Genomic DNA, 27,239 nt, shown 5'->3' with positions numbered 1-27,239 from the left:
AAGACAACCACTGGGGGAAGATACCTGGTCTACTACAGGTCCCACCTACCAAGGAAAACTTCTCAGGGGACAAAACAGGGAAAGAGTCCTGCACTTCAGTATTATTGCATCTCTAGCAAATAACTGGTCTGACTCTCATCAAGCCTAAGGCAGCCCCAAAGTGATTACTATCACCACAGCAACTAAACCCTGCCTACAACAAGTAGAGAGACGTTGAAGACACTGTCCAAGGAAAAAGTGCCTCAGCCACAAAAGAAAACACAAGCAACACACATAGGAGACACCTCTGGAGTACTAGGTTCTCGTGACCAAGGGACACTCCACTGCAGGGCACTATAGAATCTCTTTTTCATAAGGCAACTACTTTTAAGGGCAGGAAATGCAGCTAACTTCCCTAACACATAGAAACTACACAGAAAGTTAGTCAACATGAGGACACAGAAGCATATGTCTTAAATGAGAAGACAGGACAAAATTGCAGCAAGAGACATAAACAAAATGAAGATAATTAATATGCCTGATAGAGAAATTAAAATAATGGTCATAGAATTACTCAAAGGATTTGATAAAAGAATGGAGGAACTAAGAGCTACCTTAACAAAGAGGTAGAAAACATACAAAAGAAACAATCAAATAAGAACTCAATAAATGAAATTAAAAATCACTAGAAGGAATGAAGTAGACTAAAGGAGGCAGAAGAACGGATGAGCGACCTGGAGGAAAGCAATCAAGCTGAACAGGTGAGAGAGAAAAAACTAATACAAAATGAAAATAGATTTAGGGAACTTGGCGACAACTTGAAGCATATTAACACTCCTGTTATATGGATACTCTATACCTCTATAGAGTGTATATACTCTATAAGAGTATACTCCTATAAGAGACTTATTTCAGGGGCGCCTGGGTGGCTCAGTGGGTTGAGGCCTCTGCCTTCGGCTCGGGTCATGATCTCAGGGTCCTGGGATCGAGCCCCACATCGGGCTCTCTGCTCGGCGGAGAGCCTGCTTCCTCCTCTCTCTCTCTGCCTGCCTGTCTGCCTACTTGTGATCTCTGTCAAATAAATAAATAAAATCTTTAAAAAAAAAAAAAAAGACTTATTTCAGAACTAAAGACACGGGGCACCTGGGTAACTCAGTTAGGCTTCTACCTCCAGCTCAGGTCACGATCCCAGAGTCCTGGGATTGACCCCTGCATCAGACTCCGAGCCCACTTCTCCATCTCCCTCTGCCTGCCAGTCCCCCTGCTTGTGCACTCATGCTCCCTCACATGTGGTCTCTCTCCCTCTCTGTCAAATAAGTGAATAAAATCTTTAAGAAAAAAAGAACTAAAGATACATGTAGATTGAAAGTAAAGGGATGGAGAAGTATTTATCACACAAAAGATATGAAAAGAAAGCTGAGGTAGAAATACTTATTTGGACAAAATAGACTATTTACTTAATACATGGATAGTCAATATATACTATTGTATTTGTCTTTTTAGCTTATATTTAAATTATAGTTATTTAATATACAGAATATTAGTTTCATGTGTATGATATAGTGATTTACCATTTCCATACAACACCTGATACTCATCACAACAAATGCACTTCCTAGGCCCCATCACCTATTTAACCAATCTCTCCACCCACATCCATTCTGGTAACCAGTAAGAAAAGAGATTTTTTTTTTTTTTAAGATTTTATATATGTGTCAGAGAGAGAAAGAGAACAAGCAGGGGGAGCAGCAGGCAGAGGGGGAAGTAGGCTTCCCACCAAGCAAAGAACCCAGTGCGGTACTCAGTCCCAGGACTGTGGGACCATGACCTGAGCCAAAGGCAGATGCTTAACCAACTGAGCCACCTAGAAAGAAAAAAAAAAGATTTTAAAACAAAAACTGTTTTTTGTAAGGACATAATATCATTTATAAGGGAACAACACAAGAAGAATTTATAACAATATGCACCAACACGGAAGCACCCAAATACATAAAGCTCATAATAATAAACATAAAGTAATTGATATAGTAATACAATAATATTAGGGGACTTTAATACTCCAGTTACGTCAATGAATAGATCAAACAGAAGAGCAACAAGTGGCTTTAAATGACACATCAGCCAGATGGATCTGATATATAGTCAGAACATTCCCCCTAAAACAGCAGAATACACATTCTTTTCAAGTGCAAATGAAACATTCTCCCAGAATAGATCACATATTAGGACATAAAACAAACCTCAACAAATTAAAAAAGACTAAAGTCATACCATGTCTTTTCTGATCATGGTACTTTGAAAATCAAACAGAAGAAAGAGTCTGGAAAGAGCAAAACTACATGGAAGTTAAGTGACATGCTACTAAACAATGAGTATGTCAACCAAGAAATCAAGGAGGAAAACAAAAAATACATGGAGACAAACGAAAATATAATTATAATGGTCCAAAATCTTCAGGTCAAAGCAAAAGTGGTTCTGAGAGGTGAGTTTATAATAATACAGACCCACCTCAAGAAGCAAGAAAAATCTCAAAAAACTACCCTTACACCTAAAGGAGCTAGAAAAAGAACAAACAAAACCTCAAACCAGTAAAAAGAAGGAAATAAATATTAGAGCAGAAATAAACTTAATAGAAACTAAAAACAAAAAACAAAAACCAGTAGAACAGATCAATAAAACCCAGAGCTGGTTCTTTGAAAAAATGAACAAAATTGATAAACCTTTATACAGATTCATCAAAAGAGAGAGAACTCAAATAAACAAAATCAGACATGAAAGAGGAGAAATACATCTAACACCACAAAAACTTAAGCATTTGGGCAGACCTATGACCAGCAGTGAAATTGAATCAGTAATCAAAAACCCCCAACAAACAAAAATCCAGGAACAGATGGCTTCACAGGCAAATTTTACCAAACATTTAAAGAAGAGTTAACACCTATTCTAAAAAAAAAAAAAAAAAAAAAAAAAAGGAAGGAAGGAAGGAAGGAAAACTTCCAAATTCATTGCAAGAGGCCAGCATTTGCCCTGACACCAAAAACAAAGACTCTACATAAGAAAGAGAAAATAAGATCTGAAGTATGATATAGATGCAAAAAACCCGGACAAAATATTAGCAAATCAAATCCAACAATACATAAAATATCATCCACCACAATCAAGTGGGATTTATTCCTGGGTTTCAAGGGTGGCTCAGTATTCACAAATCAATCAATGTGATACATCCCATCAATATGGGAAAGGACATAAACTGTAGGAACATTTCAATAGATGCAGAAAAAGCATTTGACAAGATACAACATCCATTCGTGATTAAAAGAAAAAAACTTAACATAGTAGATTTAGAGGGAACATACCTCAAAATAATAAAGGCCATATATGAAACACCCACAGCTAATAACATCATTCTCAATAGGGAAAAACTAAGAGCTTTTCTCCCAAGGTTAAGAACAAGACAAGAATGTCCACTCTCACCACTTTTGTTCAACACACTACTGGAACTCTTAGCGACAGCAACAAAGCAAAAAAAAGGAATAAGAGGCATCCAAATTCGTAAGGAAAAAGTAAAACTTTGACTATTTGCAGATTACATGACTCTATATATAGAAAACCCAAAAAACTCAAACCAAAAAAAACCTGCTAAAACTGATAAATGAATACAGTAAGGTGGCAGGATAATAAATCAATATACAGAAATTCACTTCATTTCTATACCCTAATAATGAAGTGGCAGAAAGAGAAATTAAGCAAATGATCTCATTTATAATTGCACCAAAAAGAATAAAATACATAGGAATAAACTTAACCCTGGACGTGAAAAGACCTATACTATGAAAACTGTAAAACATTTATGAAGAAAATTGAAGAGGACACAAACAAATGCAAAGATATTCCATGTTCATGGTCTGAAAGAAAAAATACTGTTAAAATATACCTACTACCCAAAACAATCTACAGATTTAATGTTATCCCTACCAAAACACCAAGCATTTGTCACAGAACTAGAATGATCCTAATGTTTGTATGGAACCATAAAAGACCCCAAATAGCCAAAATGGTGTTGAAAAAGTAGAACAAAACTGGAGATATCACAATTCCAGATATCAAGTTCTATTACATGATGCTGTAGTAATCAAAACAGTATGATACAGGCACAAAAATAGACACATAGATAGAAGAGAATATTGAGCCCAGAAATGAACCCACATTAACATGGTCAATTAATGTTCAACAAAAGCAAGAACATGCAATGGAAAAAAGACAATCTCTCCAACAAATGATGCTAGGAAAAGTAGACAGCAATATACAAAAGAATGAAACTGGACCATTTTCACCATACACAATAATACTTAAGATGGTTTAAGGATCTAGACATGAGACTTGAAACCATAAAAATCCTGGAAGAGAACACGGGCAGTAATTTCTTTGACATTGGCCATAGCAACAACTTTCCAGATAGGTCTCCTGAGACAAGGGAAATAAAAGTAAAAATAAACTTGGGACTACATCAAAATAAAAAGTTTCTGCACAACAAATGAAAAAAATCAACAAAACTAAAAGGCAACCTACTGAATGGGAGAAGGTATTTGCAAATGATAGGGCTGATAAAGGGTTAGTCTCCAAAATCTATAAAGAACTTATAAAACTTAACACCCAAAAAACGATCCAATTAAAAAATGGGCAGAAGACTTGAACAGACATTTCCCCAAAGAAGACATCCAGATAGCCAACAGACACATAAAAAGATGCTCAACATGACTGATCATCAGGGAAATGCAAATCAGAACCACAATGTGATGTCAGAATGGCTAAAATCCGAAACAAAGTTAAAACAAGTGTTGACAAGGATGTGGAGAAAAAGAAATACTCTTGCACTATGGGTAGGAATGCAAACTGGTACAGCCACCGTAGAAAACAGTATGGAGGTTTCTTACAAAGTTTAACTACGAAGTTAAAAATAGGACCAAACTACTAGGGATTTACTCACCAAGTACAAAAACACTAATTCAAAGGGATACATGCACCCATATGTTTAGTGAAGCATTATTTACAATAGCAGGGAGATAGAAGCACCCCAAGTGTCCATAAATAGAGGAAGTCATGGCAAATACATACAGTGGAATATTACTTGGCCATGAAAATGAAATCTTGCCATTTGCAACACACAGATGGAACTGGAGCATAATGTTAATAAGTGAAATAAGTCAGAAAAGGACAAATACAGATATCACTACTATGTGGAATTGAAGAAAAAAATAAATGAACAACAAAATAAAAGAGAAACCAAAAAACATACTCTCAACTGATGGTTAAGAGAGGGTGGTGGGTGGGGCTATGGGTGAAATAGGTAAAGGGGATTAAGAGTACACTTCTCTTGATGAGCATTGAGCAGTGGACAGATTGGTGAAGCATTTTGTGCTCCTGAGACTAATATATCATTGTATATTAACTATACAGGAATTAAAAGTTTAAAAACTTTTTCATTATTATAGTATTTGCTAAAGGCGAACTGTTATCTGTGATTATAATTTCCTGGAAGCTCAGATGATGGTTAGAATATTTTAGCTGCGAAGTTCTTTTATAAGTATATGTTTCTTCAGCATAATGCTATTACACACTTAATAGACTACAGTATAGTGTAAGCATAACATGCATTGTGAAACCAAAAAATTCATGTAATTTGCTGTAATGCAGTATTCATTTTATTGTGATGGCCTGGAGCTGTACTTGAAATATCTCTGAGTTATACATAAATAGGTCTAAACAGAGAAGCTAACAACAATAAAAAGTAGGTGATTTCAATATTCCACTTACAATGATGGAAAGAAAGTCTAGACATAAAAATTAATAAACAGCTGATTTGAACCTGATAGACCAATTGGATGTAACAGACGAATATAGAACCTTCCATCCATCAGAAGCAAACATAATTTTCTCAGGCACACACATTATTCTCCAGGAGAAATCATGTTAGGTTTAAAAAAAAAAAAAAGCAAATCTTAACAAATTTTAGAAGATTGAAATCATTCTGAACTATAAATCAACAATAACAAGAAAATAGGAAAATTCAAAAAATGTGGAAACTAATAACACAGTTAAATATTGGGTCAGAAAAAAAAATGGAAAAATAATGTGAAAACTATCTTGAATCCAGCAAAAGCAAAAATACAACATGCTAAAAGGTATAAGATGCAGCAAAAGCTGTAGTAAGAGGGAAGTTTGTAGCAATAATGCCTATATTAGGAAATAAAAAACATTAAATAAACACCTTTATGTCTCAGGGAACTAGAAAAACAAGACCTGAGGCCAAAAGGCAGGAAATAATAAAGTTTAGAGCAGATAAATGTGGAAAATAGGCAGCCAAATATACTTTATCCGTTAGGGCTGTCATTCAGAATAGAAGGAAAGATAAAGAGTTTCCAAGACAATCAGCACATACTGGGTCACAAATCAGGATTCAACGAGTACAAAAAGGTTGAGAGCATACCATGCATATTTTTGGGCAACAATGCTATGAAACTTGAGGTCAACCACAAGAAAAAACTTGGAAGGAACACAAATACGTGGAGATTAAAGAACATTCTACTAAAGAATGAATGGGTCAACCAGGAAATTAAAGGAGAATTTTAAAAATACATGGAAGGAAATGAAAATGAAAATACACATTCTAAACCCATTGGGATGCAGCAAAGGCGATCCGAAGAGGGAGGTATATACCCATATAGGCCTTCCTCAAGAAACCAGAAAAGTCTCAAACACAAGACCTAACCTTACACCCAAAGGTGCTGGAAAAATAAGAGGAAATAAAGCCTAAATCCAGCAGGAGAAAGGAAATAATAAAGATTAGAGCAGAAATCAATGATACAGAAATTAAAAAAAAAAAAAACTGTAGAACAGATCAATGAAACAGCTGTTTCTTTGAAAGAATTAACAAAAATTGATAAACCCTTAGCCAGATTTATCAAAAAGAGAGACCCAAATAGAGGAAATCATGAATGAAAGAGGAGAGATCACAACAAACACCAAAGAAATATGATTATAAGAGAATATTATGAGCAATTATATGCCAACAAATTAGGCAATCTGGAAGAAATTGATGCATTCCCAGAAGCATATAAAATACCAAAACTGAAACAGGAAGAAATAGAAAACCTGAACAGACACATAACCAGCAATGAAATTGAAGCAGTAATCAAAACACTCCCAGCAAACAAATGTCCAGGGCTGGACGGCTACCTATCAAACATTTAAAGAAAAATTAATACCCATTATTTTGAAACTTTTCCAAAAAAATAGAAGTGAAAGGAAAACTTCCAAACTCATTCTATGAGGCCAAATCCCCAAAACAAAGACCTCACCAAAAAAGAGAATTATAGACCAATATTATCCCTGATGAACGTAGATGTCAAAATTCTCCAAAAGATACCAGCCAATAGGATCCAACAGTATATTAATAGGATTATTCACCAAGATCAAGTGGGATTTATTCCTGGGCTACAAGGGTGGTTCAACAGCCACAAGTCGATTAACATGATATAATACATTAACAAAACAAAGGATAAGAACCATGTGATCCTCTCAGTGCAGAAAGGCATTTGACAAAATACCGCATCCTTTTTGATAAAAAAAACCTCAGAAAAGTGGGGAGAGAAGGAACATACCTCAGCATCATAAAGGCCTTATACAAAAGACTTACAACTAATATCATCCTCAGTGGGGAAAAACAGAGCTTTTACCCTAAGGTTAGGAACATGACTGGTATGTCCACTTTCGCTACTGTTGTTCAACATATTACTAGAAGTCCTAGCTTCAGCAATCAGAAAACAAAAAGAAATAAGAGGCATTCAGATGAGCACAGAAGTCAAACTTTCACTCTTTGCAGACGTCATGATTCTCTATGTAAAAATCCCAAAGGACTCCACCAAAAAATTGCTAAAACTTACACAGGAATTCAGCAAGGACACAGTCTATAAAGTCAACACACAGAAGTCTGTTGCATTTCTATACATCAACAATGAAGCAGCAGAAAGGAGTCAATCCCATTTACAGTGGTACCAAAAACTCAAAGGTACCTATCTAACCAAAGCAGTAAAATAATTGTGCTATGAAAACTACAGAATATTTATGAAAGAAATTGAGGAATACACAAAGAAATGGAAAAACATTCCATGCTAATGGATTGGAAGACCAAATATTTTTAAAATATCTATACTACCTAAAGCAGTATACACATACATTGCAATCCCTACTAAAATAACCACCAGTATTTTTCACAGATCCAGAAGAAACAATTCTGAAATTTATATGGAACCACAAAAACCACCAGATAGCCAACACAATGTTGAAAAAGCAGAACAAAACTGGAGGTATCACAATTCCAGATTTCATGTTATACTACACAAAACTGTAATAATCAAAATAGTATGGTACAGGCAGAAAAAAAAAATAGACACATAGATCAATAGAACAGACAGCAAATCCAGAAATGAGTCTGCAACTACATGGTCAAACAATGTTAATGTTCAACAAAGAGGTAAGAATATCCAATGGGAAAAAGACACTCTCGTCAACAAATGGTATTGGGAAAACAAATGGTATTGGGAAAATAGATGCAGAAGAATGAAACTGGACCACTTTCTTACACCATACACAAAAATAAATTCAAAGTGGACAAAAGACCTAAATGTGAAACAGGAATCCATCAAAATCCTAGAAAAGAATACAGGTATCAACCTCTTTGACCTCAGCCACAGCAAGTTCTTGCTAGACATGTCTCCAGAGGCAAGGACAACAAAAGCAAAAATGAACTATTGGGAGTTCATCAAGACAAAAATCTTCTGCACAACAAAGCAAACAAACTAAAAGGCATCCTATGGAATGGAAGAAGGTATTTGCAAATGACATATCAGATAAAGGGCTAGTATCCAAAATCTAAAAAGAACTTACCAAACTCAACACCCAAAAAATTAAAAATCAAGTCAAAAAAATGGGAAGAATACATGAATAGACATTCTCCAAGAAGACATACAAATGGCTAACAGACACATGAAAAAAATGTTCAAATACAAATCAAAACCACAATGGGATAGCATCTCACCAGTCAGAATGGCTAAAATTAACAACTCAGGAAAGAATGGATGCTGGCAAGGATATGGAGAAAGGGAAACCCTTTTGCACTGTTGGTGGGAATACAAACTGGTCCAGCCAATCTGGAAAACAGTATGGAGGGTCCTCAGAAAGTTAAAAATAGAACTACGCTGACTCAGCAATTGCCGTACTAGGTTTTTACCCAAAGTATACAAACATAGTGATTCAGAGGGGCACATCCACCCCAATGTTTATATCAGCAATGTCCACAATAGCCAAAATACAGAAAGAGCCCATTTGTCCATCAACAGATGATAAGGAAGATGTAGGATTGGGGGTCGGGGGGTGGAGTATTACTCAGCCATCAAAAACAATGAAATCTTTCCATTTGCAATGACATGGATGAAACTATAGTGTGTTATGCTAAGCAAAATAAGTCAATTAGAGAAAGAAAAATACCATATGATTTCACTCATATGTGGAATTTAAGAAACAAAACATGAACATATGGGACAAGGGAAAAGAAGGAAGCAAACTATAAGAGACTCAACAATAGAGCTCAAACTGAGGGTTGATGGAGGTGTGTGGAGAATGGGCTAAATGGGTGATGCGTGTTGTGTGTGATAAACCACTGAATTCTACTCCTGAAAGTAGTATTCGCATAGTTAACATAGTTAACTGTATGTTAACTAACTAGAATTTAAATAAAAAGTTGAATGAAAAGAAAATAGTGTCATGTTGATAGCATAAGATGGGATAAGAATACAGTGTCTTTGCCTCTGTGGTCTTTATCCCCAAAACACAAATTCCATTTTTATCCTCAAAACATATCAGACAAGTATCCCATACTGAAGGACTTTCTGCAATGTCTTCTAAATGTCAAGGTTATCAAAACCAGGGCAAGTCACTCATAATCTAGAGGAGTCTAAGGAGACATGATAACTAGATATAATATTGTATCCTGGATGGAACTATGGAACAGAAAAACGAGATTAAGGGGGAAAAATAAATATCAAAGTATGGATTTTATTTAATAATTGTCAACATTATATTATTAGTTGTGACAAATCTAGGAATGATAACAGTAGGGTAAATTGGGTACAGCATATTTAGGAATTTTCCTTCCTATCCTTGCAGTTTTCCTGTGAATTTAAAGACATTCTAAAATAAAAAATTTCTTTTTATTTTATTTTTTAGATTTTATTTATTTATTTGACAGAGAGAAGGGGAACACAAGCAGGGGAAGTGGGAGAGGGAGATTTTTTTCTTCATCAAATGAGTTCTTGCCATTTGCAATACATGGATGGACCTAGAGGGTATAATGTTGAGTGAAATGAGTCAATCAGATAAAGACAATTATCATATGATTTCATTCATTTTGGAATTTAAGAAACAAAACAAAAGACCCCCCCCCCAAAAAAAGGGGCAAACAAAAAAGCAAACTCTTAAATTCAGACAACAAACTAGTGGTTGTCAGAGGGGAGGTGGGTGGGGGAGGGATGAAATTGATAAAGGGGATCAAAAGTACATTTATCTTATGGAGCACTGTTAATATATTGTTAGCTACTAGTTTTGTTTTTGGGGTTGGTTTTTTTTTTTTTTTTTTGTATTTTAAATCTTTTGAGGCCTTCCCTGGTATGTAGTTAAGTTACTTGGAATTAATTTGATTATTTCAGGGATTGCATTAAGCTGTGTTTTATTAGATTCAGAGCTTGCTTTAGGACTCATTGGCTCTTCTGTTAAGCAATAAACATCCTGGTATTCTTCCCAGTTGGCCATGAAGTAGATTTTTCTACCCTGGCTGGTGACAACAGAAGCTTCCTACATCTATGTATGCTTTGATAATTTTTTCAGCCTATTCTTTTTCACTGATCTTTCCCCATTCTTGAGTATTTTTCTTCCATACTTGCACAAGTTAGTACTTAGGAGACTCTTCTGCAAATCTCTAAGACTCCATATCAGTACAGCTTTTTCTTCTCTAGTATTTCATCCTTAACAATTCTGGTTGTCATGATTCATTTATGTTTCTTCAACTTAATGAGTCAGCTAGGCTTTTTTGGTTCTTTTGTTCTAGGTTAAACTCTTGGCAGTAAACTGTGTGATAAGGGAAATTTTCAACTTTTAATGTTTGTGGACCCTGCTCCTGGGCTTTAACATTTACTAAGACCAAAATGACTCGGCAAAACCTCAAAGCATGGGCTCTTTTTCTGCCCCAAGCACATGAGATCATGACCTGAGCCAAAGACAGAGGCTTAACCCACTGAGCCACCCAGGCGCCCCTCTTTAAAATTTTTTAAAGTTTATGTTCATTTTGTGTCAACACGTGATAATCCTTGGACTCACATCATTTGTTTTCCCATTTCAAGTATTTCTGTCTGCACCGCCTGGTGTCTAAAGTCTAAAAGCCATTTTATATAGTTTGTACACTTTTTTAGATATGTGGTATGGAGAAGTAAATCAGTTCCTTTTACTCTATTATGGCCAGTTTGGAAAGTCCTTCTAAACTCTCTTCTTTAAAACATAGACACTGAGCATTTTGGAATTTAACATTACTTAGGCTTGTGATTTAGGGGGTTAAGAAGATTGGTGCTTTATAAGCATTAGAAAATATTTTTTGTGATCATTCCCCTCCCAGAAAAGTTGTAGTGAGCACCCTAAATGTGCCACTTTTGAAACTATACCTTCCTTCACATTCAGAAACAGTGAAACCTATGCAGCTAAACTGAAGTGCTAAATTATTTCCCATTTACAGGGTACTGCTTTACAAAGCCAGAACTGATCTTCACATTGGAACAAGGAGAGGATCCATGGTTATTAAAGAAAGAATTTCTAAGAAAAAGCTCCCCAGGTGAGTTATTGAATACTGGCAGAAGGCATCCAAGAAAATTAGATCCAAAGTGATCAGCTAAAAAAAAAATAAAACCAAAGCAATCAGCTGGAAGTGAGCTGTTTAAAATGTTTTTCAGCACTGTCCTTTTAGAGTCTTTTTAAATTACAAAATAATAGATCTAATAAAATGTGGGGGGGGCCAGTTAACACAAGGAGTGGGTTGTAAGCATGTTGATGTTCTCATCTTAAAAGATGGGAAGCTGAAAAGTTAAATAATGAATTCCATATTCTTAACAGTAAAAACATAAAAACTAAGAAAAATTAATAAAACTACTAAAATTGAGAATCAGCAGATTAGAAAAGAGAAAGGAACCATAATTTTTTCACCATATAATAATGAGTTACTAGTTGTCATCTAAATATATAGATAATTAAGAAATTACATAATATTATTGGAAAGGATAACTACTGGAACAAACCGCAGCCTTCCTAATTATTAGAAGTTAAATATGTTTAATAGAGCAAAGATAACAGACCTATTAATAGAAAAGTTTCTTTAAAAGCTATACAGAGTCCCCAATAATATTATGTGTCAACTATACTTCAAATTAAAAAAAAGAAAGAGCAAGTCCTCAAGACAGCTACCACATACTGCATTCATTGGTTCTTTTTGCTACTCAGCATATAGTCATACTTAACAGCTAAGATTTATAACATGAAATGATTGGTACAAAGCAAAATCAGCAAAAAGAAAAGGGACAAAGTCCAGAGGAAACCAAGTGCAAGCTTCCAAGACCCCCAGCAGTGAATGTTGTCTACCTGGAAAGTTCATTAGAGACTAGGTTCTTGGGAACCATCTCAAAATCTAAGTTTGTAGATGCCAGGCAGGGGCTAATCTTCCAAGCCAACCATCTAAGGGTAACAGTCTCAGACCTGCTGTGTTAAACATTTTGCACAAAAGCTATGCAAATACACTACATAATATACAGTAAGGTAAACATACCTGCCATATCAACTAATGAAAATGAATTAAATTCATCTATTAAGATAATATCCCATCAAATTGTATCAAAGAGATATGCCTAAAAAGTAATATATATAGTTTGAAATATAGCCATAAATTGTTAAGCCAAAAGCATTTTAAACTCAATATTTATTTACCTAATACTTAAGAATCAGTTCATGTCAAAAACAGATAAGAAAATTTGATATTGTGATAAAGCTAAAAAAGTTTTAAAGGACATTGAAGTTTTCAGTATTATGTACCAAATTATCAGGATTCATAAAACAAAATCTGGCAAGAGTTATAAGGATAAGTAGGCATACATTAGATATAATAGACCTTAATATGCCCCTCTTTCATACCAGACTCAGTGGGATCTAGAATACAGCTCAGAAAACTATCCCTAGGTCAAATTCTGCCTGCTGCTTTTTCTGGTAAAGAAACATTTATTGGAATACACAGCCATGTCCATTTGTTCATGTATTCACACTACAAGGCAGAGTTGAGTAACTTCAGTTTGAACTACAGAAACAACATAGGCTTTAACTGCTCAGGTTCTCTTCTATGTGGATTTTTTTCAATACAGCACATGTAAATGTATTTTCTCTTTCTTATAATTTTCTTTACTGTAGCTAACTTTATTGTAACAATACAGTATATAATACATGTAATATACAAAATGTGTTCATCAACTTTATGTCATTGGTATAGTTTCTAGTCAACAGCAGGCTACTAATAAGTTTTTGGTGAGTCAAAAATTGCATATTTTTAATTGCTTTGGGGGTTGGCACCCCTATTCTCCACATTGTTCAAGGGTCAACTATAATTGCAATAGAGAGTGCATGACCAGCAAAGCCCAAAACATTTACTCTCTGGCCTTTTACAAAGAAAGTTTCCCAATCTCTGGTCTAGACATTATCTAGCATATTTTATTAAAAAAATCTATTAAGTGTCTTTCAAAACTCTATTTTGAAAACAAAAAATAAACCTCCTTTTAAATGGCCTTGGAACACAGAAAATGTAAAGTATTTTAGACAAACATCAATAAATTTCAAAAAGCAGAGATACTATCGTTCAGTAACACTAATTGCAAACTATGAGAAAAGTTAAAATCCGTCTATCTTAAAATCAGTGATAAATATATATCTTTCAAAAACCTATTTCATCAAAATTATACAATATCCAGAAGTTTTTATTAAAAAAACATGTCTTGGGCTGTCTGGGTGGCCCATAGTTAAGCCTCTGCCTTCAGCTCAGGTCATGATCTCAGGGTCCTGGGATCGAGTCCCACATCAGGCTCTCTGCTGGAATGGAGCCTGCTTCCTCCTCCCTCTCTCTCTCTCTCTCTCTCTCTCTCTGTGCTTGCCTCTCTGCCTACTTGTGATCTCTCTCTGTCAAATAAATAAAATCTTAAAAAAGAAACAAACATGTCTTATTAGAACCTTTGAACTGTAGATAAAGCAGTGCAGAATTTTTTATCTCATATACAGTTGACACTTGAACAGCACAGGTTTGAACTATACAGATCTACCTATACATGGATTTTTTTCAATAAATGCAATAAAGTACTGTGGACATATTTTCTTTTATTTTCTTAATAATATTGTCTTTTCTCTAGCTTACTTTATTGTAAAAATACAGCATATATAATACATGTAAATTACAAAATATGTGTTAACTGTGTTTATCTTATTGGTAAGGCTTCTGGTCAACAGTAAGCTGTTAGTAGTTAAGTTTTTGGGGGAATCAGAAGTTATACACAGATTTCCAGCTGCATGGGGAGTGGTCAGCACCCCTTGGCCAGTTGACCCTTGAAACACACGGTCAATTGTACTTTTTTTTTTTTTTTAGATTTTTATTATTTATTTATTTGCTAGAGATTACAAGTAGGCAGAGAGGCAGGCAGAGAGAGAGGAGGAAGGAGGTTCCCCGCTGAGCAGAGAGCCTGATGCAGGGTTCAATCCCAGGACCCTGAGACCATGACCTGAGCCGAAGGCAGAGGCTTCAACCTACTGAGCCACCCAGGCGCCCCTCAAGTGTACTTTTTTTTAACAAGAAAGAAAGTTGTAAAAGAAAGCTTAAGTAAAGTAAAAAACTGTAATACAAACTATAATGGTATTAATTATATAGCAAAGGTAATCCTTGGAATAAAAGTAAATTAAATAGCTAACCTCAGCCAGAAAAAGGAAAGAAAGCACTCTTACTCATTATAAGTTAGGGGACAGATTCCTACTTGTGTAATATAATCTTGGAATATTTTAGCCTATACTTCATTTCTTTTGTAAACTCTTAAATCATGTGATGGATGTGTCAAGTTAGTGAATGAGATGAGCTCCTTTTCTCACCTGGATTATGATCCCCCCCACCAAAAGAATTGTCTGTTTCATTCTTCTACTTTGATATGTATTATATGATAAGTATTTTTAATAACATTGTAGATTGATTCCAAAATGAGGTGGAGATAACTGTTTCATACTGATTCATTCAGAAGACACTATTCATAAATGCAATGCCCAAGTCAAATTTCTAGGATTTTTTGAATCCTCAGGCTAAGTCAGCAATCGATCTGAGCCCTTCTATAAGCTCCCTAGGTAATTCTGAGCACACTGCTTTTTATGGACCACTGACATACTACAGAAGGATGCAAAGAGTATCATAGTGAGGGTTTCATTTTGGAAAAGTGAGCAAAGCTGCATAAAAAATATTTCATATCATATAAGGTACTGTTGATTAAAAGATGGACCCAGTATTTTAAATACAACCAAGAAAGAGAAAATTGCTGCCCATTTAACTATGGACATGCCATCAATTTTAAAATGAATCCTAAAAAAAAAAAAAAAAAGAATCCTGATTTGGGTTGTGATAATTTACTTTAAAAGTCATGAGTCACAGGGCGCTTGGGTGGCTCAGTTGGTTAAGCCTCTGCCTTTGGCTCAGGTCATGATCTCAGGGTCCTGGGATTGACCCCATATCGGGCTCTCTGCTCAGCGCGGTGCCTGCTTCTCCCTCTCTCTCTGCCTGCCTCTCTACTTACTTGTGATTTCTCTCTGTCGAATAAATGAATAAAATCTTTAAAAAAAAAAATCACGATTCACAAATATGGGCCCTCTCTGTATATCCCTTGTTAAAATAATGATACAGGCAGAATGGTACTTCTTTCAGATTTTAAAGTAAATATTGCTTAAATTTGTAAGAAGATATTAGAAGTCTTTCTGTTGTTAAGTTTAATGAAGATAGCTTTGCTGTACCTGAAAGGCATCTAGATTCTGTATAGTTCTAATACTAAATTGGAAGTCAGTTTAGGGAAAGAGTGTGCATATAAAGTTACTGCTGGAAAAGAACCATTTAATGGGGACCTATAACAAGATTAGAGCAGAAAATACTATGGACGGGTGGAATGGTAGTAAAACACACAATGAACATGTAGTTAATGTGACATTTTCCCTGAATCACTTAAATCTTTCATCCCTTGGTGCCTAGGGTAATGTATTCAAGGCTTTCTAATATTTTTAGGATAGGCCTGATGTTTTTGCTAGGAGTGTGGGTAGTAAAAGGGCAATAATAGTCAAATATGCATAAGAAACTTATGGTGAATAAATACAAAGGATACTTGTAGTTTTTAAGGCCAGTTTGAAGCATGATCCTTACTTAAGGTTCTCACAGTCAAAAAAAAAAAAAAAAAACACCTAGCTATGCTGGAAAACAGAATCAAAGATTGGGCAAGCAGGACTAGTTTGGGGAAAATAATGAGCAAGTTGAAAAGAGAAAAGTTGAGGTTTGATGACCAAGAGATAGTCACTATTTAACAATAATACCAAGGTACCAGAACCAGGATAGACCAGTGACTCCATTATAGGTGGAAAAATTACTTTAAGTCCATCATTTTGTTTTTACTTCTACTGATACACTTTTTCTGTGAATAATATCACAGAGAGAATTAAAGCATGGCAAATAATTTTTTTTTCACCATGAGGAAGTTGGTCCCATTATAAACTTAGTGTTGTTGTATAGACTAGAAAAAATGGAGCTCCAAATGTAATCATATATTCTAATGATTATGCTACCGTTTTAATCTATATTTGACTAAGAATCTAGACTCATATTTTTCCCTAATGCAAATTCTATCTCCGGTAAATCCATTGAAAGCCTTTTAATCTACTTAGTTTCATAATCTTTGTTGAATTCATCCCATTTACTACTTTTTTCCTGTCTTTTCTGTTCCCAAGAGCCAATTCTCTCAAATATATTCTACATTCTTAATTGTTCCTTTCCTTTATATCTTCTTCTTTAACCAATTTTGAAAACTATACTTTAAGATGCCAAATCATATGTATATTTATTTCTAGTTTCTTCCCACTAAAAAAGTTTTTTCATTTTTTGTTTTTTGGGTTTTTTGGGGGGTTTTTTTTTGGGTTTTGTTTTGTTTTTTTGTTTTTTTGTTTTTTCAAAAAAAGAATATACACTTGAAATTATTAACCTGAGCCAGAAACTGAGGCATCAAATACATAATAGGGCATATATCTATAAGTCCCATTCCATAAGAAGTGTGTTAAATATCTTAAAGTATTTTTAATTTTCTCATTTTTTAGAAGACTCCCAACCTAATCAACATTCAGAGAAGAGCCTAGAAAACCAAGGCAAATATTTGTGGCAAGTTTTGTTCACCAACAAATCATTGACTACAGCAGAACCATGTAATCTGGACATAAACATTTTACCTGTAAGAACAATGCCCTATAAATTTGATACTACAGGGCCTACCTACCTGCATCTCAGTTCATTGGCCCCACACTATCAATATTCAAGAAAGAAGGCTCATGAGCTTACTGAGAAATGGCTTCTTAGTATTAAGGAGGGCAGAACTAATACTAGCGAGAAATCACTTGTCTATAGTAAAAATGTGAATTCCTTCAGTCATAAAGAGAAAGTCATTCAGCATCAGGCAATTCAGACTTTGCAGCAAGCTTCTGAGTACAACGAATGTGGAAAAGCTTTCCTTGAACAGACTGCTCTCACTGCTTCTGAAAGTATCTACCCAAAAGTGAAATCTTATAAATTCAGTAAATTTGGGGTAAAACAATGTGATAAATCAACTTCTATAGTCTCTCATAGCCATAATCCAGAAGAGAAGAGTCATGGCGAATTTAATGAATATGAATGTGCCCAAAACAGAAATAATTTCAGTAGGATCATGCAAAGAACTGACACAGAAGGGAAACCTTTCAGCCAAAAATCACACAGAGAACATCAGAAAATTCATATAGGAGTGAAACCCTATGAATATGGAAAGAATTTCATCCATAATCCAGCCCCCCCAGTGCATCAAAGAACTCACACAACAGACAAATCCTCTGATTATGACACATGTACAGAGACATTAGGTTGTCAGTCAGCTTTCAACATACATCAGAGAACTCACATAACACTGAAACCCTATGAATGTAATGAATGTGGAAAACCCTGTACTATGAATTCATTCCTGATTCAGCCTCTGGAAAGTCACACAGGGGATAAAACCTACGAATGTCATGCATGTGGGAAAGCTTTCAGTGAGAAATCACGCCTAAGAAAACATCAAAGAACTCACACAGGAGAGAAACCCTATAAATGTGATGGTTGTGAGAAGTCTTTCAGTGCAAAGTCAGGTCTAAGAATACATCAGAGAACTCACACAGGGGAGAAACCCTATGAGTGTAATGAATGTGGGAAGTCTTTCAACTATAAGTCAATCCTCATAGTACATCAGAGAACTCACACAGGGGAGAAACCCTTTGAATGTAATGAATGTGGAAAAGCATTCAGCCACATGTCAGGCCTAAGAAATCATCGGAGAACTCACACAGGGGAAAGACCGTATAAATGTGATGAATGTGGGAAAGCTTTCAAACTGAAGTCAGGTCTAAGAAAACATCATAGAACTCACACAGGGGAGAAGCCCTATAAATGCAATCACTGTGGGAAAGCTTTTGGTCAGAAATCACAACTCAGAGGACATCATAGAATTCACACAGGGGAGAAACCCTATAAATGTAATCATTGTGGGGAAGCTTTCAGCCAGAAATCAAACCTTAGAGTGCATCACAGAACTCACACTGGGGAGAAACCCTATAAATGTGATGAGTGTGGAAAAACTTTCAGGCAAAAATCAAATCTCAGAGGACATCAGAGAACTCACACAGGGGAGAAACCCTATGAATGTAATGAATGTGGAAAAGCTTTCAGTGAAAAGTCAGTCCTAAGGAAACATCAGAGAACTCACACAGGAGAGAAACCCTATAATTGTAATCACTGTGGAGAAGCTTTCAGCCAGAAATCAAACCTCAGAGTACATCAGAGAACTCACACAGGGGAGAAACCCTATAAATGTGATAAATGTGGGAAAACTTTCAGCCAGAAATCCAGCCTTAGAGAACATCAGAAAGCCCACACAGGGAGTTGAACATCTGAACATAAAGAATATGGAAAAACTTTGAGCCAGAAATCAAATCTCACAATATAAAAGAGAAAAAGAACCCTGTGAATAGAATAAACTATTGCAAGTTCCTCTGCAAGATACCAATCTTCACAAACATCAGAGAACGTACACAGGAGAGAAATTCTTGGAATATATTTTATATGGGCAGTCTTTCATACAAAGTGCAGTCCTCATTATGGATCAGAGAACTCACCCACCAAAGAAATGAAATTACAGAGAGAATGAACATAAGAAATACTCTGTACTCAATCCTCAGAAAACTCACACTGCAGAAAAGGTCTGGGAATATAATAAAATATGAAAACTCTGTGTCAATTATCAAAATTTACTCATCATCAGATAAATGATGCAATAAGAAAACTGAGAATGTAATAAGTGTTTGATAACTTTTAGCCAAAAGCCACCTTTCTCAGTACAACAGAAAATGCATAAAGGTTATAGACCTCACACTATTTCAACACACACAAAAAACAAGGTAATGGATGTGGGGAATTTTTCTATTATAAATCAGCCCTCAATTTGACTTACACAGAAGTAATCCCCAAGTGCCATATAATGGCTATTAATTGTTCACCAATAACCATTTCCTCTTTTCCCTCATGCCACACCTAGTCTACATTTCTCAACCAGTGTCATCCAAATGGTGTCATATTCATAAACTCTGGCTAGTAGGATGTGGGTGTCAATGACCAGTCTCATTTAATACATTCCTCGAATTAATGTTTTCTCCTGTCCCTTATTAGAATGGAGTGGAGATTTCTCCCAGTGAAACCGTGGGGCTCATGCACTGAAGATGGGAAAGTATAAGATGGAAGGAAACAGGGTAAAGAGTGACTGGAATGGAGTTTTTTCTTCCATGTAACCAGTCTTTTTGCAGCAAGGATATAAATTTGTTACTGAGTTTCTACAGGCTTGAGTATACTCTATACTGACATATACTCACCAAACCCTCAACTAATAAAGCCTATGAATATGATTTCTGTGGATATCTGTACTCAACATATATCAGAAACCCGACATAGGAGAAACCCCTGACAATATCCTGAATGACCAGTTTTTATCCACAACTTCTCCTCATCAGTCTGGTAAATATCAGTGGAAGAAACTCAACATTTCAACATATGTAGGAAATCCTTTACCAAAAAATAATATCTCATCAAATATCTGATAATTGAATTGTAAACATATGAAAGTTTTCCAACAGGTTGTCAAATTTTAATCTTTCTCAGAATGTGTTACAGGGGGAGAATCTATCAATTTGAGAAAGGTAAGTAATAGCATCTACTTAGAAATTGTTTCATAGAACTATTGTTACATATGAATTATGAAAACAGTTAAACATAACAATATTGATAATGTAGACATTCACTAGAATAAGGAGCTTTAAAAAGAAATAAAAAATAAGTTGCTTAAACTGAACAGCATTGAATATATGTGAATATTTTCTGATTCCTCTATTTTTTATCTATGTGTGTTTGTATATGTGCATGCCACTTACCAGGTATTTATAAGTGTACTGGAACCCAACATCATTATAATAGAATTATGTACCCCTTGCTCAGTAACTGTTCTGACATCAGCTACATTTTACCACATGTAGATTAATAAGTCTTTTACAGGAAATATGTGAATGGAGAGAATCCCATACTACATTTCATTTCTCCTGCTGCTTTCTCACATGTGCAGCTAGGGAAGGATATTGTTACTATACAGTTTTCAAAGAAGCCAAACAGTGTTTTCTGTGTACTATTGTATTACCTCAGGGTCGCCATGCTAAAATATGGAAAGAGCCTAGATGTCCTTCAAGAGATGAATGGATAAAGATGTGGTTTACACACACACACGCACACACATGCACATATGTACCCAATGGAATATTATTCAGCCATCAAACAGAAAGAAATCTTGCCATTTGCAGCAATGTGGATGGAACTAGAGGATATTATGCTAAGTGAAAGAATCAGAGAAAGACAAATACCATATGATTTCACTCATGTGGGATTTAAGAAATGAAAAAGATGAACTTGGGGAAGGGAAGGAAAAATAAAATAAGAAAACAAAGAGGGAGGCAAACCATAAGAGACTCAACTATAGAAAACAAACAGCGTTGCTAGAAGGGAGGTGGGTGGAGGGAAGAGGCAACTGGGTGATGGGTATTAAGGAGGGCACTTGAAGTAATGTACTGGGTGTTGTATGGAACTGATGAATCTCTAAAATCTACCTCTGAAACAACTAATACAGATTTGTTAATTAAATTAAATTTAAAACAGTAAATGATTATACAGTTAAGCAGGTAGGGGGATATTTCATGTGAAGATATTTTAGGACTAAACTTGTAAAATAAGCTTGTGAACATTAAAATACATAAAGTGAAAAAAACCATACATTTCAGCATACACACACATACACATATCTTCAATGTCACTGATTATTTTCTCAGCAGTATCAAGTATACTGAGGAGCCCTTTGAAGGCATTCTTCATTTATGATACTGTGTTTTTTATTTCTAGCGTTAAAATTTTATTAAAATTTCTATCTCTCTGCTGAAATAACCTATCTAATCATGCATGTTATCTAGCTTTTCCATTAAAGTCATTTTATATGATATCTGACCTTCTCTGGCTCAATGAAGCAACTGCTTGGGCCCTTGCTTCTCCCTGCAGCCACCTAGCTCTCCAGAGTCTGGGTTAGTTTTTACCCTGCCATCTCAGCTGATGCATTCAAGAAAACTTACTAACTTAAAACTCTGCCTAGCTATTTTCTTTTACGGATGGGAGCAATGCTTTTTCCTGTTCTCTACTTATCTGAGCTAAAACAAAATTTTCAATGGATTTTTGATAAATGTTCCAGTGTAATTTGATGGGAAAGGATAACTATTTCCAAAAAGGTGATAAAATAATTGGATAATTGTGTATTTTAAATATACCTTTATGTTTACATCATAATTAAATATTTCATTCAAAATGAAATATAAACCTAATCAAAATAGCTAACAGTACAGGATTTGTTAGAAAACAGACAAAAGTGTACTTTTACTTTGAGACCAAATAGTAAAGCAAAAAAGATAAGTTGAATTTCATGAATTTTTAAAGTGCTTTTCAAGATTTTATTATGAAAATGGAAAAAGCACAGATTAGGAGAAAATGTCCCTAATAGATCTGACAATTATATCTGACAAAGTACTTGCATTCACAATATGTAAAGAATATTAATAATGGGGAAAAATTATAATGCAATAATAATAATAATACAAACAACCTAGTTAAAATGGGCAAAACAGGAGAAAATTAAAACAGGCATTTTAGAAAAGAAGATATATAGATACCCAATAAATACTAAAAGAGGTGTCCCAAGCTTTAGTCATCAAGGAAATGCAAACTAAAATTATGTGATAGTATTACAAATCCCTTTGATAGTTCCTTATAAAGTTAACAATATCATACCTACAACTAACAATTTGAGTTCTAGAAATTTGCCTCCAAGGAAACACTGTACCCAGAAAATTTTTTAAGTTTTTCTAAAGAATTTTATTAAGATGTTCAAGGAACTTTTATTCACAGTAGCTCCAAATTAGAAAGAACCAAAATGTCCATCAACAGATAAATTGTATAAACAGTGATATTAGAATGGAGTAGCACTCAGTAATAGAAAAAACTGCTAATGGATGTGTCAACATTGATAAATCTCAATAAGATTAGGCTGGGAAAAGAAGCCAACCAAAAGAATCTGTATCATCTCTTTTCTATGAAATTCTAGAAAAGATCTCTAATATAGAGGGATAGGAAACACATCATTGGTTGCCTAGGGTGGGGTTTGGGATTCACTAGATAGAGGAACAATGGAATGGTTTAGTGTGATGGAAGGTTCTATATTTAGATTGTGATAGTGTTTACAAAGCTGAATAAATGCAACTCATCAAAATGTACAAAAATGCATACACTTTATAGTACATAAATTACATGTCAGTACAGTTGATTTTAAAAATCATAAAATTGAACTTTATTATGTATATTAGGAGACCCAGCATGTGCCAAGTGGCTTATTGACTTTACTAATTGGATATTTATTCCCCTCCCCCTCCTGTTTGGCTTTGTGACCTGGAGCAAGTCAGTTCTTTATGTTCCTTGATTTCCTCATTCGTGGAAGGTGCACAATGATAGTAATTACCTACAATCCATTTGGGGAGCATTTTCTGAATCTATGTCAATCACTTAAACCAACCTGGCACAAAGCAAATGGGCAATAAATAATAACTACCATTATTTTACTACTGCTAAAAATCAAAGTGAATGTGTTCTTTAAAAAAGCTTAATGCAGGGAGCCTGGGTGGCTCAGTGGGTTAAGCCGCTGCCTTCGGCTCAGGTCATGATCTCAGGGTCCTGGGATCGAGTCCCGCATCGGGCTCTCTGCTCAGCAGGGAGCCTGCTTCCCTCTCTCTCTCTCTCTCTCTCTGCCTGCCTCTCTGCCTACTTGTGATCTCTCTCTGTCAAATAAATAAATAAATAAAATCTTTAAAAAAAACAAAAAAAGCTTAATGCAAGATTATAATTCATAATAAAACAATGGGATAATTTAGACCTAAAGGAAGCTTAGCCTTGATTGGATGGGAGTTCCTCACATTATTATGGCATCAATTTTTCTAACCCTATCTGATGACACCATTCCTGAAGTGCTTGAAACCTTGGGGTCTGCTAAGTTGCTGACATGACTTCATCCAAACATTAAGTGTCTAGTTCCCAGGCAATTGCTTCTGAACAGAGACATAAAAAGCCCCTCCCTCAATGGCTCTACATCCCCCCCCACCATCTCCCTAAGATTCTCTCTTCTTCTTTTTCTCTCTCTTCTCTTCTCTTCTTCTCTCTCCACCATCTCCCTAAGAGTCTCTCTCCTTCTTCTTCTCTCTCTTCTTCTCTTAAAAAGAAACTTTTAGAATCCAAAACTAAGCTGAAGTATTGTCACTTGGGTTCTCTGCTACAGTCCAGATTAGTAGGCATATACACAAGATGTATGAACATTCTAGAAAGAAGTCATACTTGAGCATAGTACTAATAACACAAACACACATACACATTCTCTAAATGCTTTCAGCATATGATACCACAGCTGCCCTAAGTTGTTTCCCCGTTATATTGAAAGTGATTTCATGTGTGACTAATAATGCCTTTTAACACAAGAACTGTATCCTCAGTTCTTTTGCATAATGGAATCACACGGTGCCTGCCATAAAAAAAAGAAGACTCAGCTCTGCAGCTGACTTGGCTCTAATCATGGGCAAAAGCCACGAGGTTTCACATTATTTGTCACAGGTGTGTCAAAACTTAAAAAAAAAAAAAACCCGTTTCAAATAGTAGAGGATCCTCTACCCGTGTGCAGAGTTCATGGGGGCATGACTCGGGCCACAGTTTGAGAACCCATCTTCTGTGTTGAGAGAAAATTTTGACAAGGACTTGAGACATTGAGCTCAATTTTCAGCGGCCCTTCCATATTCCTAAGAGAAACTTATTCTCATCAGGACTAAAGCACCCTCCTTACAGGTTTACCAAAGAAAAGAGTGCTTGAATGATGCTTCTAACAATCGAACACACAAGTAATTTGTTTTCATATTATTCTATATTGTTGTGGAAAGAATATAATTTTTTAAATTAAGTGTGGCTTAGCCTGCTCCTTGGCATATTTTTCCAATGTTTTTATATTATTTAGCTATGTATTACCCCCCAGCACTGTTTTTTTTAATCCAGTGATTTTTATATATTGTCTTTTCCTTTTCATTGTCTCTAAGTATTTTCTAATTTCCCTTGTGATTTCTTCTTTGATCTATTGTTTAAGAGTGTTGCTTAATTTCCACAAACGAATTTTCCAGTTTTCCTTCTGTTACTGATGTTTAACTTCATCCTGCTATGGTCATAGAAGAGACTTTGTATAATACTTTTCTTTTTCAATCTATTGAGACTTAATTTGTGCCCAAATGTTTGGTCTCTCCCAAAGAATGCCCCATATGCACTTGACACAAATGTGTATTCTGTTGTTTAGTACAGTGTTCTATAAATGTTTGTTGGATCTAGTTGGTTTATTTTGTTGTACATGTCTTCTGTTTCCTTACTTATCTTCTGTCTGGTTGTACAACCATTATTAATAGTGAGATTGAAATCTCCATGTTATTATAGAAATATCTGTTTCTCCCTTGATTCTGCCTATTTTTGCTTCTTATTTTGATCTTATTATATGTGCAATTTTTTATAAATGTTAAGGCTTCTTGCTGTATTAAAACTTTTATTAATATGTAAATTTTTAATAACCTTTTTTAAAATTTTATTTAAATTCAATTAATTAACATATAGTGTATCATTAGTCTTAGAGGTAGAGTTCAGTTATTCATCAGTTGCATATAACACCCAGTGCTCATTACATCTTGTGCCCTCCTTAATGCCCATCACCCAGTTACCCCATCCCCCCACCTGCCTCCCCTCCACTTTTTTTCCTATAGTTCAGAGTCTTCTATGGTTTGTCTCCATCTCTCATTTCATCTTATTTTATTTTTCCCTCCCTCCCCCTATGATCCTCTGTTTTGTTTTTTTAAATTCCACGTGAGTGAAATCATAGGATAATTTTCTTTCTCTGATTGACTTATTTCACTTAGCATAATAACTTTTTATTTAAAGACTATATTGTCTGGTAATACAAGCACCCCTACACTCTTTTGGTTACTGTTTGCATAGAATATTTTTCTATCCTTTCAATATTAACCAGTTTGTCTTTGGATCTAAAAGTAAGTCTCATGGCAGAAGAGCAGGGGATCTTGTTTCATCTGGTCCTTGAATTTAGCTGGATATCTATCAAACCATTCTGAACACCCACAAAATCAGCCGAAGATGTTAGAAAATATATCTGGAGCTCTACAAGCAGAAAAGTGACTGCTTTTTGCAAGGTAAGAGGTGTGGAGAAGTGAATCTGAGGGGAAGTATCAGAAAATAAACAGAGGGGGGAGGGAGCCTCCATAAACTGGCTACTGGAAAGTAATATAACACTGGCGTGCAAAAATGGAAACCCTTAGAAATGTGCTCCAATGAGAGATATATCTTTCTGAAAGGGGCTCAGGGGATGAAAAGGGCAGAATTCTAGGTGGGTCATTGTGGTCTTAGAATCCCAGGAGACACAGAACAAATGTGGGTGCCTGAACTGATAGAGTGCCCAAGTAGTGGAGCAGGGAAACTGGTTATGGTCAGCAAGCACAGGAGGGACTCTTAGCTCCAAGAAGTCACAACAATCTTTAATGTGTATGTGCCTAACAACAGGGAATTAAAATACATGAGGCAAAAACTGATAGTTATAGTTGGAGCCCTCTATCAGAAATGGACAGACCCAGCAGGCAAAAAACAAGTGTAGATATAGTTGAACACAACAGCACCATAAATTAACTGATATAATTAACAAATAGACTCTTTCATCTAACAATAGCAGAATACACATTCTTCTCAAGCTCACATGGAACATTCAGTAAGCTAGACCACATTCTATATCTAAAACACACATTAACAAATTTAAAAGAATAGGGCCACCTGGGTGGCTCAGTGGGTTAAGCCTCTGCCTTCAGGTCAGGTCATGGTTTCAATGTCCCGAGATCGGGCTCCCTGCTCAGCAGGTACCTGCTCCCCCCACCACAACCCCCCGACCTACCTCTCTGCTTATTTGTGATCTCTCTCTCTGTCAAATAAATAAAATTTAAAAGAATAAAAAGTACACAATATATGCTCTAAAACCACAATGGAATTAAACTAGAAATCAATATAGAAAGATAGCTGGGAAATTCCCAAATACTTGGAGATTAAGCAATACATTTCTAAATAACATGTGAATCAAAGAACTCTC

The 27,239-nt window shown here is 35.3% G+C and overlaps 1 protein-coding gene across 1 annotated transcript in view; it reads left to right on the top strand.

The window, feature by feature from the left end:
- LOC111139100 (zinc finger protein 782-like) overlaps window positions 1-27,239 on the top strand; it is a 76,426-nt gene that overhangs the window by 15,215 nt on the left and 33,972 nt on the right. Inside the window, 2 exon segments of the mRNA XM_022491247.1 lie at window positions 11,819-11,914; window positions 17,488-19,396. Of these exon segments, the coding sequence (XP_022346955.1) occupies window positions 11,819-11,914; window positions 17,488-19,396 (2,005 nt within the window).

This window comes from Enhydra lutris, unplaced genomic scaffold (assembly GCF_002288905.1).
Source record: "Enhydra lutris kenyoni isolate GAN:26980312 unplaced genomic scaffold, ASM228890v2 scaffoldscaffold95, whole genome shotgun sequence".
NCBI lineage: Eukaryota > Metazoa > Chordata > Mammalia > Carnivora > Mustelidae > Enhydra > Enhydra lutris.
Note: the sequence above shows the minus strand (reverse complement) of the source record. Positions and strands in the feature narration are given on the sequence as shown.